Source organism: Pleurodeles waltl, chromosome 1_1 (assembly GCF_031143425.1).
Source record: "Pleurodeles waltl isolate 20211129_DDA chromosome 1_1, aPleWal1.hap1.20221129, whole genome shotgun sequence".
Lineage (NCBI taxonomy): Eukaryota > Metazoa > Chordata > Amphibia > Caudata > Salamandridae > Pleurodeles > Pleurodeles waltl.
The window spans coordinates 220,778,253-220,793,634 of record NC_090436.1 but is presented as its reverse complement, the minus strand read 5'-3'; the positions used below and the strand labels follow the sequence as shown (position 1 = coordinate 220,793,634).

The 15,382-nt window shown below is 48.1% G+C and overlaps 1 protein-coding gene across 6 annotated transcripts in view; it reads left to right on the top strand.

Annotated features, from left to right (window-relative positions):
* CPLANE1 (ciliogenesis and planar polarity effector complex subunit 1) overlaps window positions 1-15,382 on the top strand; it is a 1,992,329-nt gene that overhangs the window by 220,991 nt on the left and 1,755,956 nt on the right. For all 6 annotated transcript variants that reach the window (XM_069221234.1, XM_069221235.1, XM_069221236.1 and 3 more), the window contains one exon: window positions 1,258-1,361. In XM_069221234.1, coding sequence (XP_069077335.1) covers window positions 1,258-1,361 — 104 coding nt within the window. The remainder of the gene's footprint in view (window positions 1-1,257; window positions 1,362-15,382) is intronic.

Sequence of the window (15,382 nt, the reverse complement as noted above, 5' to 3'; positions counted from 1 at the left end):
GTCTCCTCGCTCCACAGGTCTTCAGGTCCAGGAATCCATTGTTGGTTGCTTGCAGTTTTGCTTGGTTCTTGCATAATTCTTCATCATGACTTGTAGTGTGTCCTGAGGAAACTTGCTATGCTTTACTCCTGCTTTCCTGGGCTCTGGGGTGGGTACTTTGCTTACCTTTGGTGTTTTCCTACACTCCCAGGGCGTCTCGACACCCTACACTTGCCAAGGAGGGAATTCGACATTCGCATTCCACTATTTTAGTATATGGTTTGTGTTGCCCCTAGGCCCATTGCAATCTATTTTATTTTCTACTGTTTGCGCCATTCTGTGACTGTTTACTTACCTGATTTTCGTTACTGGTGTATATATTGTGTATAATACTTCCCTCCAGAAGGAGTATTGCCTGTAAGCAATTTCTGGCCTTGTGTCACTAAAATAAAGTACCTCTATTTTTGGTAACACTGAGTGTTGTCTTTTATTGTGTATAGGTACGGTGTAACTATAGTAGTATTGCAGAAGCTTTGCATGTCTCCTAGTTCAGCCTTGGCTGCTCTGCTACAGCTACCCCTAGACAGCATAAGCTGCTAGAACACTGCCTACATTTCACTAATGAGGGATAACTGGACCTGGTATAAGGTGTAAGCATCTTAGGTACCCACTACAAACTAGGCCAGCCTCCTACAAATCTACGTAAAATGAACACTGAAAACAGGACACCCTAAGTATTAAGGCTCACAGGTTTGATAATTGATTTTCCCCTTATTTGAGGATACTACCTGTCTCTCAGTTTTTTTATGTGTGCTGCAAAACTGTGGGTAGCTTGTTTCTGACAATGTCCAGGTCACTGCTGATAGTGTTTATTTTGTTGTCTACAGATGTGTGACCTTCATCAATAAAAAAAAAATCTGATTTCAGAGATGATTTATAGCCCACAGCTGACACAACATGGGCTAGGGAAAAGCTCAGACTTATCTCCCACAGGAAATATTTCTCACAAAATAGTCTTGTGAAAATTGTACAAACACAATTGCATGCCACCAGTCTCTGGTAGGTGTTGTCAGTAAATAGCAATTGAATTAACAAAAGACATCCTGTAGTAGGATGTTAAATATATATGGCATAAAATAAAGTGATTTACAGATTGGAAATGCAATTCATAATATTTGTAAGAGTAGTGTATGTTGAGGAAATAAATGTTTTTTTCTGCTCTTCTAATTATGCTCTTCTAATTACTAATCCAATTTAAATTTCTTTACTGTTTCTCAGGCAACTCAGGTTTTGTTTGTAAACATCGTAAATTTTGTCACCATTTCTGGTAGCCTGAAGGGATGCAGCAGCAAGAATCATATGATTCCAACTAAATTCATCAGGTCAGTAAGATCACAGAGGAAACTTGCACCTATTGTCTGTTGAATTTTTAAAACAGTTGGACATACTTGTATCTTTTCTATTTTTTCCATTTTATTTTTATTGAACATTTAGATCAAAACACAGTTCTGCAATTGACAGCAAGGCTAAGGTCGTTACATTAAACAGTAGTGAAGATTCACTTTTTAATTCAGGGCAAATTTCTCAATTCTGAAATGAAGAGGCAATTCTTCAGGGCGTACGTAGATAATCTTTTGGGAAAGGATGACTCATCAGCACAGAGAGCTCACTGTTCAATATCAAACATAGTAGGAGAAAATGCACACAGATTTGAATACTAATTTGCCTTTGGCATACCGTTCATCACTACCCAGGACCCTTGACTTACCTGAGACCAGTCCTCAGACAGTTCGAGGCACTTGTGGACCCAGCTCCTGCACCTTGATGCTCCTACCTCCTCGCCCGCTCTCTCTCTAGTTCTCTCTAATTCCTGTGCCCTTTGTGCCTTCTTTTCACTCTTGTACCGTTTTTTTGCCTCCTTACTGCACTCAGTTTCCTGCCTCCTACATCCCCCTCCCCCATACCTGTTCCTTCCTGTGCCACTGCTCTTTCCCTTGCGCCTGAGTAGTCCAGCCCGTGCCCCTCCTCACCTCTCCTGACCCCAGGCCTACCTAATGGCCGCCACAGTGTGGACCAGCCATTAAGCAGATGCCCTGCCCCCTTAACTTACCTGAGGCCAGTCCTCCAACTGGTTAAGGCCCTCGCGGACCTAGCTCCTGTGCCTTGAGTCTCTCACCTCCTCTGTTGTTCATGGTCTTTTTCGTTCTCCCTCATGCCTGTTCCATCCATCTCTTTGCTGTTTATGTCTCTCACCCTTTTGCATTTCACCCCTTGCCATTATTTTGCCTTTTTTCTCTTTCTCATCCTTTCATGCCTTTTTGATCTTTTGTGCCTTTTTGCTCTTCTCACCAGTTGTGTCTTTTTGCTCTTTTTTACCCTCTGGTTGCCTTTTTACTGTTTCACCCTCCTGTTGCCTTTTTGCTCCTCTTCACCCTTTTTGCTCCTTTTTACCCTTTTGCTCTGTTTGACCCTTGTTTTGTCTTTTTTGTTCTTCTCAACCTTTGTGCCTTCTTTTCACTCTCATGCCTCCCCCCCACCCTCTTCTTTAAGGCTCCCAACTCCCGCCCCTTTCCTGTTCCTTCCTGTACTACACACACTCCCATCCTGCAGGCTATGCTTCACAAATCTGCACACCACGGCAAACTATCATGCATGCTCCTTAACACTAGTGCACTCAGCAAACATGCCACAGACATTTTAAACATCCTGGATGGGGACACCCGAGACCTCCACTTACTTAAAGAATCATAGCTGACCTTCAAGCCAGCACCCGACATTGCTACTGCTATCCTGGCAGGATATAAACTTGTACTGCAGACCAATATAAACCAGAAGGAGTAGCTATATTAAAGGAACCCATCAACTGCACCACATCCACAGATAATGCAATGCCCTCCATTTCAAAATTCGAATCTCAGAATCTCAGCAACTTACACCCTGACCAGAGTCTTCATCTACCATTGCAAACATCAGCACTCTACTCACCATTGACTCCAAAGACTACATCCAAGTAGGAGACTGCAACTTCCACCTGGAAGACAAGACCATCACCAGCTCCACTGTACTCCTTGAAAGCCTAGAAAACCTAGGACTGACATAACACCTCATTGGACCCACGCACTCTGCTGAACCCATCCTCAATTCTGTCTGTCGCCTCTAATGACATCAGAATCACCTCAACCACACCTCTCACCTCCACTGCTCACGCCATCATCCAATTCCAAATCAGCAACCCTTGACAAACAAAACCCGCCACCACAAGCCTGGCCAAACACAGATCGAGCGACATCTTGTAAACGAAATGGCCCGACACCCTAGGCCTTAACCAGCCTGACCCCACTGACAACGACCTAAACAGTGAAATCAAGTAAGTTCACAAGTTGATCACAAAATGTGGTGATTCCTTGCCACCCCATGAATACAGAAGAGAACCCAGAAGCAGGCTAGCTAGTGCACTGAAGAACTCTATGCAGCAAAACAACACTGCATGCAACTGTAAAATAAGATGGAGGAACAAAACACATTGAAAACGACAAGGAAACCAACAAAGCAGTCCTGAGACCCTGCCACCAGATGATCAGACGTACCAAGAGAGAAAGCCTAGCACAGCACATAGACAGCAGCTCCTGTAGCTGTAAAGAATTCTTCACAATCATCAGAGACTTCACCTCACCAGCTTTTCACAGCAGCATCACCCCCTTGCAGAAACCATGCAATAACCTATTACAATTCTTCGACAAAATCAAAACCATCTACAACAACTTCAACAATCAACCAAACCCCTGCACCCTTACCTCCAACCTACCAACCACGAAAACTCCCTGACAAACTGGTAAACAGTCACCTTGGAAGAAACAGCCAAAGTCATGAGGAACATCCACTCCGGGGCTCCAACGGACCCTTGCCCCTACCACATCTACAGTCTGGGCGCCTCCCCTATCATCAAAGTCCTCACCTACATCCTAAATACTTCCATCAGCACCACAACATTCCTAGATGCCTGGAAACATGCATTGGTCTACGCACTGGTAAAGACACCCTCAGTAGACACCTCTCAACTAGCAAACTACCGCCTGATCTCCCTTCTACCGTTCCCATCCAAGGTCATGGTGAAAACCATCAAAAAGCAACTCGCTCACTACCTCAACACACACCAACTCTTAGACACCAGTCAATTGGGTTTCCAGTCAACCACAAAAGATACCTCCCTCATCGCAGCTACAGACAACATTAGGGGGAATCTTCACTGTTCCCCAAATCTATTTCTTGCTCACAGGAAGAAAACGAAAATGTCAGCCTGCCACCTCACACGTCGGAAACTAAGAACCTCATCTGCGTAGTCCCCCACAACAGCTACATGACCCTGCTGGCAAAACTCATTAAATCATACAGCTTCATCATACTTTGGTTATCTGACAATACCCACCTAAAACTCTCCCTGTTGGACAAGCCCTCCCCCATCCCCAACAAAAATAAACTTCACCACTTGCATGACCACAGTAGCCACCTGGTTGAAATCCAATAGCCTGAAACTCAACAGAGACAAAACGGAAGTGCTGATCTTTGGAAGGAAAACCTCGGCTTGGGACCCCACCTGGTGGCCAGCAGACCTCCGTCCCACATCCACCCTCTTCACCTACGCCAGTAGTTTAGGAATCATCCTGGACATGTCTGCCCAAGTAAATGCAGTAACCTTGGCCTGCTTATACATCCAAAAGATTCTACAAAAGAGCTTTGAGTGGCTACTGTAGAACACTAGGAAAATTGTCACACAGGCCCTAATCAACAGCAGACTTGATTACAGTAACACACTCTATGCAGGAACCTCTGAGAAACTCATGAAACATCCAAAAGTCCCTTGCCGCACCCACATCACCCCACACCACAAGAAATTTCACTGACTCCATACACAAACACACCCAGTTCAAATACATCACACACACTGCCCCTGCATTCCTCAACAGCTGGATACACTTCCACTCCCATCACAGGCACCTCTGCTCAGTCGGATTCTCACTAGCACATTCACACAACACAAAAGCCTGTAGCTGCACCTTCTCATACATCTCACCCAAAGTGTGGAAAAACATCTCACATCACATCACATCAGAGCTTCCTCAGCACTTCTCGAAATAAGCAAGAAGCTTAAGAATTGGCTCTTCGAAAAATCCCACCAAGGGGATAGCTGCCTACCCACCTGCAAAGTGCCTGGATACCCTCATGGGTGGTTAGCATGCTTTACAAACTTTAAGGTAACACTGCGTTCTCTTTCTGTATGTCTGTATCTAGTAAATCTGTAATACAAACCAAGCTAAAAGGCAGCAGAGCACGGTACAAGGTTGAAAAAAAGCATAACGTTGAGTGATAAGAGAGGAAGCGGACAGTTAATACTTTGTAATATAATGTTCTTTAGAGAGGTGAGTCTTCAACTCTTTCCTAAATTGGAGTTGAGTTGGAGCAGTCCTAATGAAGAGATGCATGTTGTTCCAGATGCTGAGTCCATAGATGGAAAAAAGCCTGCTGTCTTGTTTTACATTTTTTTTTTCATAGTTTGCATTCAAATGGCGCCCTGTCTGCAGATGTGCTAAAAACAGGCGTGTGGAATTCCTATAGCGGGACTCCCATGGAGTCAAGCGCAACAAGTGTTCATGCTTATATTGTCCTTGGGACAAGTAGGCCTAACCCCTTGCAGTACAAACCCTTTGGCTGGCAGATTACAGCACTGCATTATTGGTCAGGGAAGGGTATTTTCTGCAGTTAAGGTAATCTTTGTGCCCGTGTGTTAATGCTGTTTGGACTTGTATGCATGTTTCTTTAATGCAAAGTCTTTGTTATTAGGATGAGCGCTGTAAGGAAATGTTGTGAGCTCGGACTGCACTGCTGACAGTGGTCCTAGTATAAAAATGTGTACACACATTTGCAAAGTTTAACAATTTGAGGTTACCTATATTGCTCCCAGAATGCTCTCTGATTAGAAGCAAATAATTGAAGAAACTTGAAAGCTGTGGATGAGCAGCCAAGACTTATTTAGGAGACATGCAAATCTTATGCAATACCACAGTAGTCACACAGCACTACCACACATGAAAGAACCACACAGTGTTAGAAAAATAAAGGTACTTTATTAGATAACACAACACTAGAACAGTTATAGAAAGTTCCCCACATTAGCAATTGGAAAATAGCATAGAAACAACAAGCATTGGCAAAAGTATTATAAAATTGTGAGGGCCCTAGTGGAGGGCCAAACCATATACTAAGAAAGTGGAATGTGAGATACAGCCTCCCACCCAAGGATGATGAGTCGTTAGAGGGGAGCTGGAGGAACTAGGAGCCCCAAGAGGTGCGTATCAGAGTGACCCCCAGCGACCAGGAGAGCAGAGGTAAGTTCCTGGTTTTCCCCAAAACTAACAGGAGGACTTGACAAAAGGATTGTGCAAGACCCAGACCAGACTGGAAGAACCCAAAGGTGGATTGTGGCAGAAGAGGACCTGCAAAGGAAGGGGGATCATGTCCAGTTCATGATGGAGGAGCTCTGAGAACCACCTCTGGGGTGGTGATGGGGAGGGGAGTGGTCACTCCCCTTTCCTTTGTCCAGTTTTGCGCCAGAGGAGGGACCGAGGGTCCCTGGACTGGTGCAAACCAGTTTATGCAAGGAGGGCACCAAATGTGCCCCTCAAAGCATGCCTGTGGCTTGGGGAGGCTACCCCCCACCCCCAAGCCATGTAACACCCATTTCCAAGTGGAGAGGGTGTTGCCTCCTTCTCCCACAAGAAATCCTTTGTTAAGCCTTCCTGGGCTTGATCAGATCAAGCAACAGGAGGGCGGAAACCTGTCTGAGGGGAGGCAGCAACTTGGACTGCCCATAAAACCCTGTTAGACTGGTTGGAGCAATGCTGGGGGTCCTCTAAGGAGCCCCACATGGGTGCCTGGAATCATACTTCCAATACTTGCAACAGTATTGGGGTATGATTCTGACATACTTGATACCAAACATGCCTGGGTTTGTAGTTACCATTATGTAGCTGGACATAGGTAGTGACCGTAAAATGGCATCCCGCACAAAGTCCAGGCAAATGGATCTGGAGTTTGTGGGGGCACCTCTGCCATTGCATGGTTGCCCTCACACACACACCTACCTGCACCCTGCCCTCTGGGATGAGAGGGTGTACCATAGGAGTGACTTATAGTGACCTGGTGCAGTGAGCTATAGTGAAAAAGTGCACCAGTTTCATGCAGACTGCAATGGTAGGCCTGCAGAACCCTTTGTATGGGGGGCAGAATAACTGCTGCAGCCCATAGGGATCCCCTGTTACCCCAATGCCCTAGGTACCAAATACTAGGGACTTACATGGTGGACCAAGATGCCAATTGTGGGAAGGAAAAGGAACAGTTACCAAGTTAGAAGGGAGAGAGCATAACCACTCTTTTCCTGGTTAGCAGAATCCCAGTGAACATAGTCAAACACACTGACAACAGGCAGAAAAAGGGGGTAACTATGCCAAGAAAGGGGGCACTTTCCTACATCTGTACACAAGCATTCCGCTTGAAGAAAGTTTGAGGGCTATTGACATGGTTTTAAGATCCAGTGAATGGAACTGGAAAGCTCCCATAGCATGGGTGATGGAGTTAGCACATTTGGCACTCACCGAGAATTTTGTTTGCATTTGAGGATTGTAGGAAAGTGGCCATTTTGGTATGAATACTCCTCCACTTTTTGCCTGATATCTAATGCTAACTTGACTGAGTGTGTGCTAGGATCCTGCTAACCAGGCCCCAGTACCTGTGTTATTTCCCTAAATTGTATCATTGCTTCCACAATTGGCACACCCGGGGAACACAGTGAAGTCCCTTGTAAAAGGTGCAAGTGGTACCAAGGCTCTGTGACCAGGGAGGGTCCCTAAGGGCAGCAGCATGTATTGTGCCATCCTAAGGGGCCCCTCACTAAGCACATGCACACTGCCATTGCAGCTTGTGTGTGCTGGTGGTAAGAAAAAAGTTACGTTGACATACCGCCCATCTCTGGGTGGCATGCCCACATACAACTGCCTGTGGCATAGGTAAGTCATCCCTCTAGCAGGCCTTACAGCCCTAAGGCAGGATGCACTACACCACAGGTGAGGGCATAGCTGCATGAGCAATATGCCCCTGCAGTGTCTAAGTTAATGGTTAGACCCTGTAAGTGCAGTGTAGCCATATTAAGTACATGAGCTGGGAGTTTGTCATTACGAACTCCACAGTTACATGGAGGCTTCGCTGAAGACTGGGAAGTTTGGTATCGAACTTCTCAGCTCAATAAACCCACACTGATGTCAGTGTTGGATTTATTGACAAAATGCACACTGGGGGCATCTTAAAGATGTCCCCTGCATTTTACCCACCTATCTAGTATGTGGCTGACTGGTCTGTGCCAGCCTTCCACTAATAGAAAAGTTTCTGACCCCATGTGGTGAGAGCCTTTGTGCTCTCTGGGATCAGGAACAAAGCCTACTCTGAGTGGAGGTGCTTCACACATCCTTCTGCAGGAACTGGAACAATTGGTGGTGAGCCTCAAAGGCTCCTGCTTCCGGTTACACTGCCCCAGGTCACTCCATCTAGTGGAGATGATGGTCCTCCCGGATCGAGCCCCACTTTTGGCAGCAGGTACTGCGGGAAAATTAGGGAAAACAAGGAGGAGTGACCACGTCAGCTGGGACCACCACTAGGGTGTCCAGACCTGAAGTGACCCCCTCCATGCAGAATCATCCATCTTACTTTGGAGGAGAGTAACCAATAGCAATAGGAATGTGCCCCCTCCCCTAAGGGAGTGGGCACAGAAAGGGTGTAGTCCTCCTCAGGGACAGTAGCTATTGGCTACTGCCCACTGAGCCCTGTAACGCACCTAAATCTAGTATTTAGGGGCACCCCTGACCTTGCTCTTCAGATTCCTGGCTACCTCAAGTAGAAGAAGTAGAAGAGGGACTGTGGAGCTGACCCGAGCAGTGAAGAATCCATGCCACAAATGACTTGGCCCCAGCCCTACTGGTCTGTCTGCAGCTTGAAGACTTCTGCTCCAAAAAGGTGACAGATCTTGCAGGACCAGCGACCTCCACAAACCACCCAAGAGGACTGCCTGCCCACCAGAGGACCAAGAACTCCTGAGAACAGGGGCCCTATACACAAGAAACTTCCAAAAAGACTCCAGAACCACCCCGGATCCGTGAGTCCTGCCCACTCTGCACCTGACGCCTATGGCCTGTGTCCAGGTGGCCCACCGGTCCAGAGAAGGAGTCCAGGCGATTCAGACCTGGAGTCCTCCCTCTGTTGACCCCTCCTGGCCAACACAACGATGCCTGTAGCCTAAATCCAGAGGGACCGTCTCTGACTGTGACAGGATCAGATGAAGATTCCCAACACCCAACGGTACCCCCGCTTCTGCAGCCCCCTGGCCTTGGGGAATCCGACAGACTGTCCAGCAACATCCAGTGGGCTCCTCCCATACCTGTCCATTCTTTGGTTTTCCGCAAACGACTCCCTGGACCCAGTCTGCAACATCTTTTTGACCCCGGAGTTCCCTCATTTAACAGCATTGGGCACCCTGCACCTGGCTGCCCCTGTGCTGCTGAGGTGGTGTGTTTGGTGCTGACCTGTGCGCCCCCAACTCCGTGCACATCTAAACCCCGAGGTCTGTGCCCTGAAGTCACGGGTACTTTCATTCAACTTGTTTCTCTCCGAATGCCCCCAGTCTCCATAGGATCCCATTGAAAACCCAACACCAATGTTGACCTCTGCACCCGGCCGGTCCTGTGTTGCTGGTGAGGCGATTTTGGGGTCAACTTGAGCCTTGACCTGTGGACATCCTATCCCCCGAAGACTGTGATCGTAAGTCGACTTCTTACCTGTAAACTATGTTAGCACTTTTCCTCCCCTAGGACTGCATTGCTTCCTGGAGAAATTGCACTGTCTACTTTTGAAATTGAAGTCTGACTTGTAAACAAACCTAACCAAAGTACATTTGTTTTATAAGCTTGATACATACTTATAACTGTACATATCTGCAACAAAATCACTTTGGTTCTGAAAATAAAGTATCAAAGTATATTTTTGTTATACAAACACATTGGCCTGTAGTTAGTCATTGAGTGTGTGCCTCATTTATTGACTGTGTGCGCCACAAATGCTTTGCACTGCCCTCTGATAAGCCTAACTGCCCGACCATACTACCACAGAAGAGAGCATTAGTATGATCTAATTTAGCCTCTGGGTATCCACTGGACTCTATGCACACTATACCTCATTTTGGTATAGCATATACAGAGCCATTTTCCTACAAGGATTTTTTTGTACCTCTAGTGCCTTGGTACTTCCACGGGAAGCACCTTTGCCCCAGCTATAGCATGTTTGTAGATACATGTATTCGAGGAGTATAACATCTGGTCTTACAATCCATACAAGTCCAATATAGAGGCATGGCATTGTTACATCGATGATGTATTTATTGTGTAGCATGGAAATTAACATAAATTTGTGTGCACAGTGGTTGATTGGAAGGAACCCATATCTGACCCTCACAATGACATATGATCACAATGCGGTATTTTTTTTAGATGTCAAAGTTAGAGAAAAAGATGGGCAATTGTCCACCACCCTGTATAATAAACCTACAGATAGGAACAGCGTCCCAGATTTCGGAAGTGCACATCCACGTGCTTTTAGGTAGAATGTACCCATAGGGCAATTCCTCCATACCCGGCAGAATTGTTCGGCACTGGAAGACTTCCAACAGGAATCCAAATTCTTGACACATATTACAAGAGAAAGGATATCTGGAGTGAATCATTAGGAAAGAAAACAAATGGGCATGTAATACACCAAGAGAGTCCCTGTTAGAGCCAAATATACCTAAGAGTAATGATGCTATTATTTGGGTTACCACCTATAATGACCAGTCCAATACGATAAAGAAAATCATCAATAAGCATTGGGGAATATTGAATTCAAACAAATTGTGTCTAATGAAACGTATATCCTTCTTAAGAGGCCCATTTCCCAACTGTCTAATTTGTGGGATCTTCCTCCTGTTCTGGGTCACCACCCATGTGGACATATTATGGCACATCCTTTTACAATACCCTCCAAATCCAGTGAGTTGGGGCTCGGGAAGCCATGGGAACAAAGAACACCCACAAATTGTAATTCAGAGAATGTAATTTATCTCATTACATGTCCCAGCGACCTGAGATACAGTGGGATGACCTCCTGGAAGATTAAACTGCGGATTGGGGAACAAAGAGGCACTATACGATGCAGGAAGACATCTACAGAGATGACCGCCTACTTTTTAGACAAAAGAGACAGTGATCAGGACATAAGGTGGACTATCATTGAAAAAGTAACCCCCAGTCCTGTATCGTCAATATACTGTTGGAGAAGGAACAATGGATTTACAAATTGAAAACATTTATATGTGGTTTGAATGATGTGGCTTGGCACAGTCTAAATCCACAGTCCTGAAGTGCCTTTTTGTCTTTGGATATTAGAGAATATGCCCCATTTTATGCAGAGTCCAAACCTCGAACAAGGTTGAGTAAGCAGTTTTTTAAGAGGTATGTTATCCTTATGTATGGATAGAGCAATCGTAATTTTTATTTGTATATCTGATTTCTCTCAAGTAGACAGCTACGAATTCATGATCCTGTATGTTATCGCAGTTTTACTGCGGTCTAGTTTATGCTGAACAGACATTTCTGATGGATACAACTACCTGTGGATTCCTCACCTGATGAATACTCCCATGGCGCCAGCATTTGACGGAAATCTTCTTACTAGTCTCTGCACGTCGACGAGGACGTCACTTTAGCCCACGCGACGCCGTCTGACGTCATACAGGCAATAAGAAGTCCTCGCCGACGTGCCGATGACAGTTCCCTTTTTTCCGTGCATTCGAAACGGTTATCTTCGAGGGAGTTACTGTTACCTTCGTGGTTACAGTGTATTGTCTGCTGCGTAGTCTTCTCTGCGGTAACAATGTCTCAGAGGAAGTCGGGTTTCAAGCCCTGTCGAGAGTGTGGGGGCAAGATGTCAGTTACAGATCCTCACTCCGACTGTCTATGGTGTTTGAGCTCCGACCACGACGTCTCGACTTGCGATTCATGTCAACACATGAATCCGAAGGCCCTCAAAGAGCGCGAGGCCAAGTTATTCATGGCAAAGTCAAAGAAGAAGGAGAAACATCATAAGAAGTCTTCTTCGCCAAGGTCTCACCGGCGTCATCGAGACTCCCGGCGCCGTAGAGACTCACGACGCCACTCCAGCAAGGAGTCTCGTTCGAGGTCACCTTCGGCTCGGCGTCGGAGGACTTGGGAGGTCAGCCCCACGGTCACGCCGCATCCATCGACGCCGTTGCCCTCTCCGGCGTCACCGACTTCACCTGGTCAGGCGTCAGTGATTGAGGTGGTGCAGCCTCTTGTGTTTTCTCCGGCGTCGCAGACGTCGAGGCCGGCGTCGGGGTCGCCCTCGATCCAGGCACCCCAGTATCCGGCTTTTCCCACTCCTGGAGCCGATAGTACCGCGTTTCTTAATGCGATGTATACCATCTTTCAGCAGATGGCTCCAGGAGCTGCTCCGGCTGGTCCTTCGGGGCCCTTGGCCTTTTCGTTGGGTGATCCTGCGCCTCTTCGGCCGGCACCCTTTATGCCCTTTCTCCCTTTTGGGAATGTGGGCTCGGCGCCGGTGCCGGCGTCGGTGGCCGCTCCGGTGGCTTCGGATGTTTCGGCCCCGGAGGTTGCCCCTCCGTCGAAGTCAGGATTTTGCCCTGTGACTCCGGTTGGTCCATCGGCTCCTGCCTCGGCGCCGAAGCTGCCTGTGGCGCCGGACGCGGCGTCAGATGCTTCTGGAGATCGGCGCCGTTCTTCGACGTCGGCGGAGGCCATGTCGACTCCGCGTATCGAGGAGAGACTTCATTCGAGGAGGCGTGCTCTCCGTCTTTTAGAAGAGCAAGAGTACCAGCGAGTCCTAGAGGAGGGAGAGATTGAGGACTCTGGAGACGGACTGCATGGTCTGGATACAGCCAGTGGGCTGGACACTTCCCCTGAGTGGGACCTTTCATCTCCAGGGGAATATACGGAGGAGGCTGCTTCCTTTCATGCTGTGGTGAGGAAGGCAGCGAGCTTTTTGGACCTGCCTTTGCCGGTGGCAGAGGCAAAGCAGAATTTGCTGACAGAGGTATTGCATCCGGCCTCTGCTGCAGCTGAGCCTCTCTTGCCATTTAATGAGGCTTTGCTGGATCCGGTGTTGGAGGTGTGGAAGAAGCCGGTGTCTTCCTCGGCCGTTCATAGGGCTGTGGCCAGGAGGTATCGAGCTGCACCATCTGACCCTGGCTTTCTCTCTAGACACCCTACGCCGGAGAGCTTGGTGGTGCAAGCCTCCTGTTTCTCAAAGTCAGCGCCTGGTTCCTTCCCGACGGTGCCTGGAGACAGAGACTCCAAGAAACTGGATGCGCAGTCCAAGAAAATATTTTCGTCATGCAGTTTGGCGTTGAAGGCCACCAACGCCACGTGCATTCTGGGGAGGTACATCCATGCGCTGATGGATGATATTTCGTCTTCATTCACGGAGCTTCCCCAGGGTCTTTTGGATGTGGTCTCGGACGCCCAGGCTGCCGCGACCCAGATTATCCAGTCTGGGCTGGACACGACCGACTCGGTGGCCAGGGCGATGGGCACGGCTGTGGTGGCAAGAAGACAGGCCTGGCTCCGAAACTCAGGGTTCTCTGCGGATGTGCAGTCGACCCTGCTGGACCTCCCGTTTGATGGGGACAGACTGTTTGGAGCCAAGGCAGATTCAGCCTTGGAACGATTTAAGGAGAGCAGAGCCACAGCCAAATCGTTAGGACTGCAAGCTCCTTCTTCCTCTGCCTCTTCTAGAGTTTTCAGGAGGTTTCGGGGATTTGGGCGTGGCTCTTATTCCTCTTCCTTTCGGGGGAGGTTCCAGCAACCCGCCTCTTCCCTCCCCTATAGGTCATTTAGAGGGAGGGGGAGGGGTGGGGTCCGTACCAGAGGAGCCTCTCAACAGCACTCTGCCTCTTCCTCGTCCTCTGGAGGGGTGCAGCAGGGGAAGCAGCCTTAGGCTTCCACCGTCTCCCACTCACTCCTCTCCTGTAGGGGGAAGATTACAGCGTTTTCTCCACAAGTGGAAGTCTATCACAACGGACACTTGGGTTCTCGGCATTGTGGGAAAAGGCTACGCCCTTCCCTTTCGGGAGTTCCCGCCCCTCATCCCGCCCCGCCCATCTTATTGTTCAGAAGAACACCTCCTGTTGCTAGAACAGGAGGTTCAAGTCCTCCTTTCAAAGGGCGCGGTAGAGTTGGTCCCAGAGCAGGAAAAGGGTCGAGGTTGTTACTCAAGATACTTCCTGATTCCCAAAAAGGATGGTCAGTTGAGACCAATCCTGGATCTGAGGATCTTGAATTGGTTCCTCAAACAGGAAAAGTTCAAGATGCTGACCCTAGCACAGGTGCTTTTGGCGTTGAACAAGGAAGATTGGATGGTGTCTGTCGACTTGCAGGATGCTTACTTTCATATCCCGATACTCAAGTCGCACAGGAAGTATCTCCGGTTTGTGGTAGGGTCGCAGCATTATCAGTTTGCGGTCCTCCCGTTTGGTCTTACTTCAGCACCTCGAGTCTTCACAAAGGTGATGTCAGTGGTTGCGGCGGAGCTCAGAAGGAGGGGGATAGCAGTATTCCCTTACTTGGACGACTGGTTGATCAAAGCCAAGTCCCCGGAGCTTGTGTCGCATCATCTGCAGTCAACAACCCAGTTGTTGTTCGACCTGGGCTTTTCGGTGAACGTGCCCAAATCTCACCTGGAGCCCTCTCAGCGCCTCCTGTTCATAGGGGCAGTACTGGATACAACATTGAGTCGAGCCTTTCCTCCGCCTCAGCGGATTCAAGATATTCAGGAATTGGTTCCAATGTTTCGAAATGGAGCGGTAGTTCCAGTCCTCAAGGTCCTTCGTCTGCTCGGTCTGTTCGCCTCCTGCATTCTGTTGGTCACGCATGCTCGCTGGCACATGAGGGCTCTTCAGTGGTGCCTCCGAAGGCAGTGGTCTCAACACAAGGGAGATTTAGAAGGTACTGTCAAGATCTCCAGAGATGCTGCTGTGGAATTGAAGTGGTGGATTGCGGGCAACAATCTTTCACAGGGGAAGCCGTTCGCGCAGTCGCCACCAGTGGCCACGGTAATAACGGATGCCTCCACCCTAGGATGGGGAGCTCATCTGGGGGATCTGGAGATCAAAGGGCTTTGGTCTCCAGAGGAACAGGTGTTTCATATCAATCTGTTGGAGTTACGGGCTGTACGTTTGGCTCTCAAGGCCTTCCTCCCATCCCTTCGTGGTCAGTCGGTACAGGTCCTGACGGAC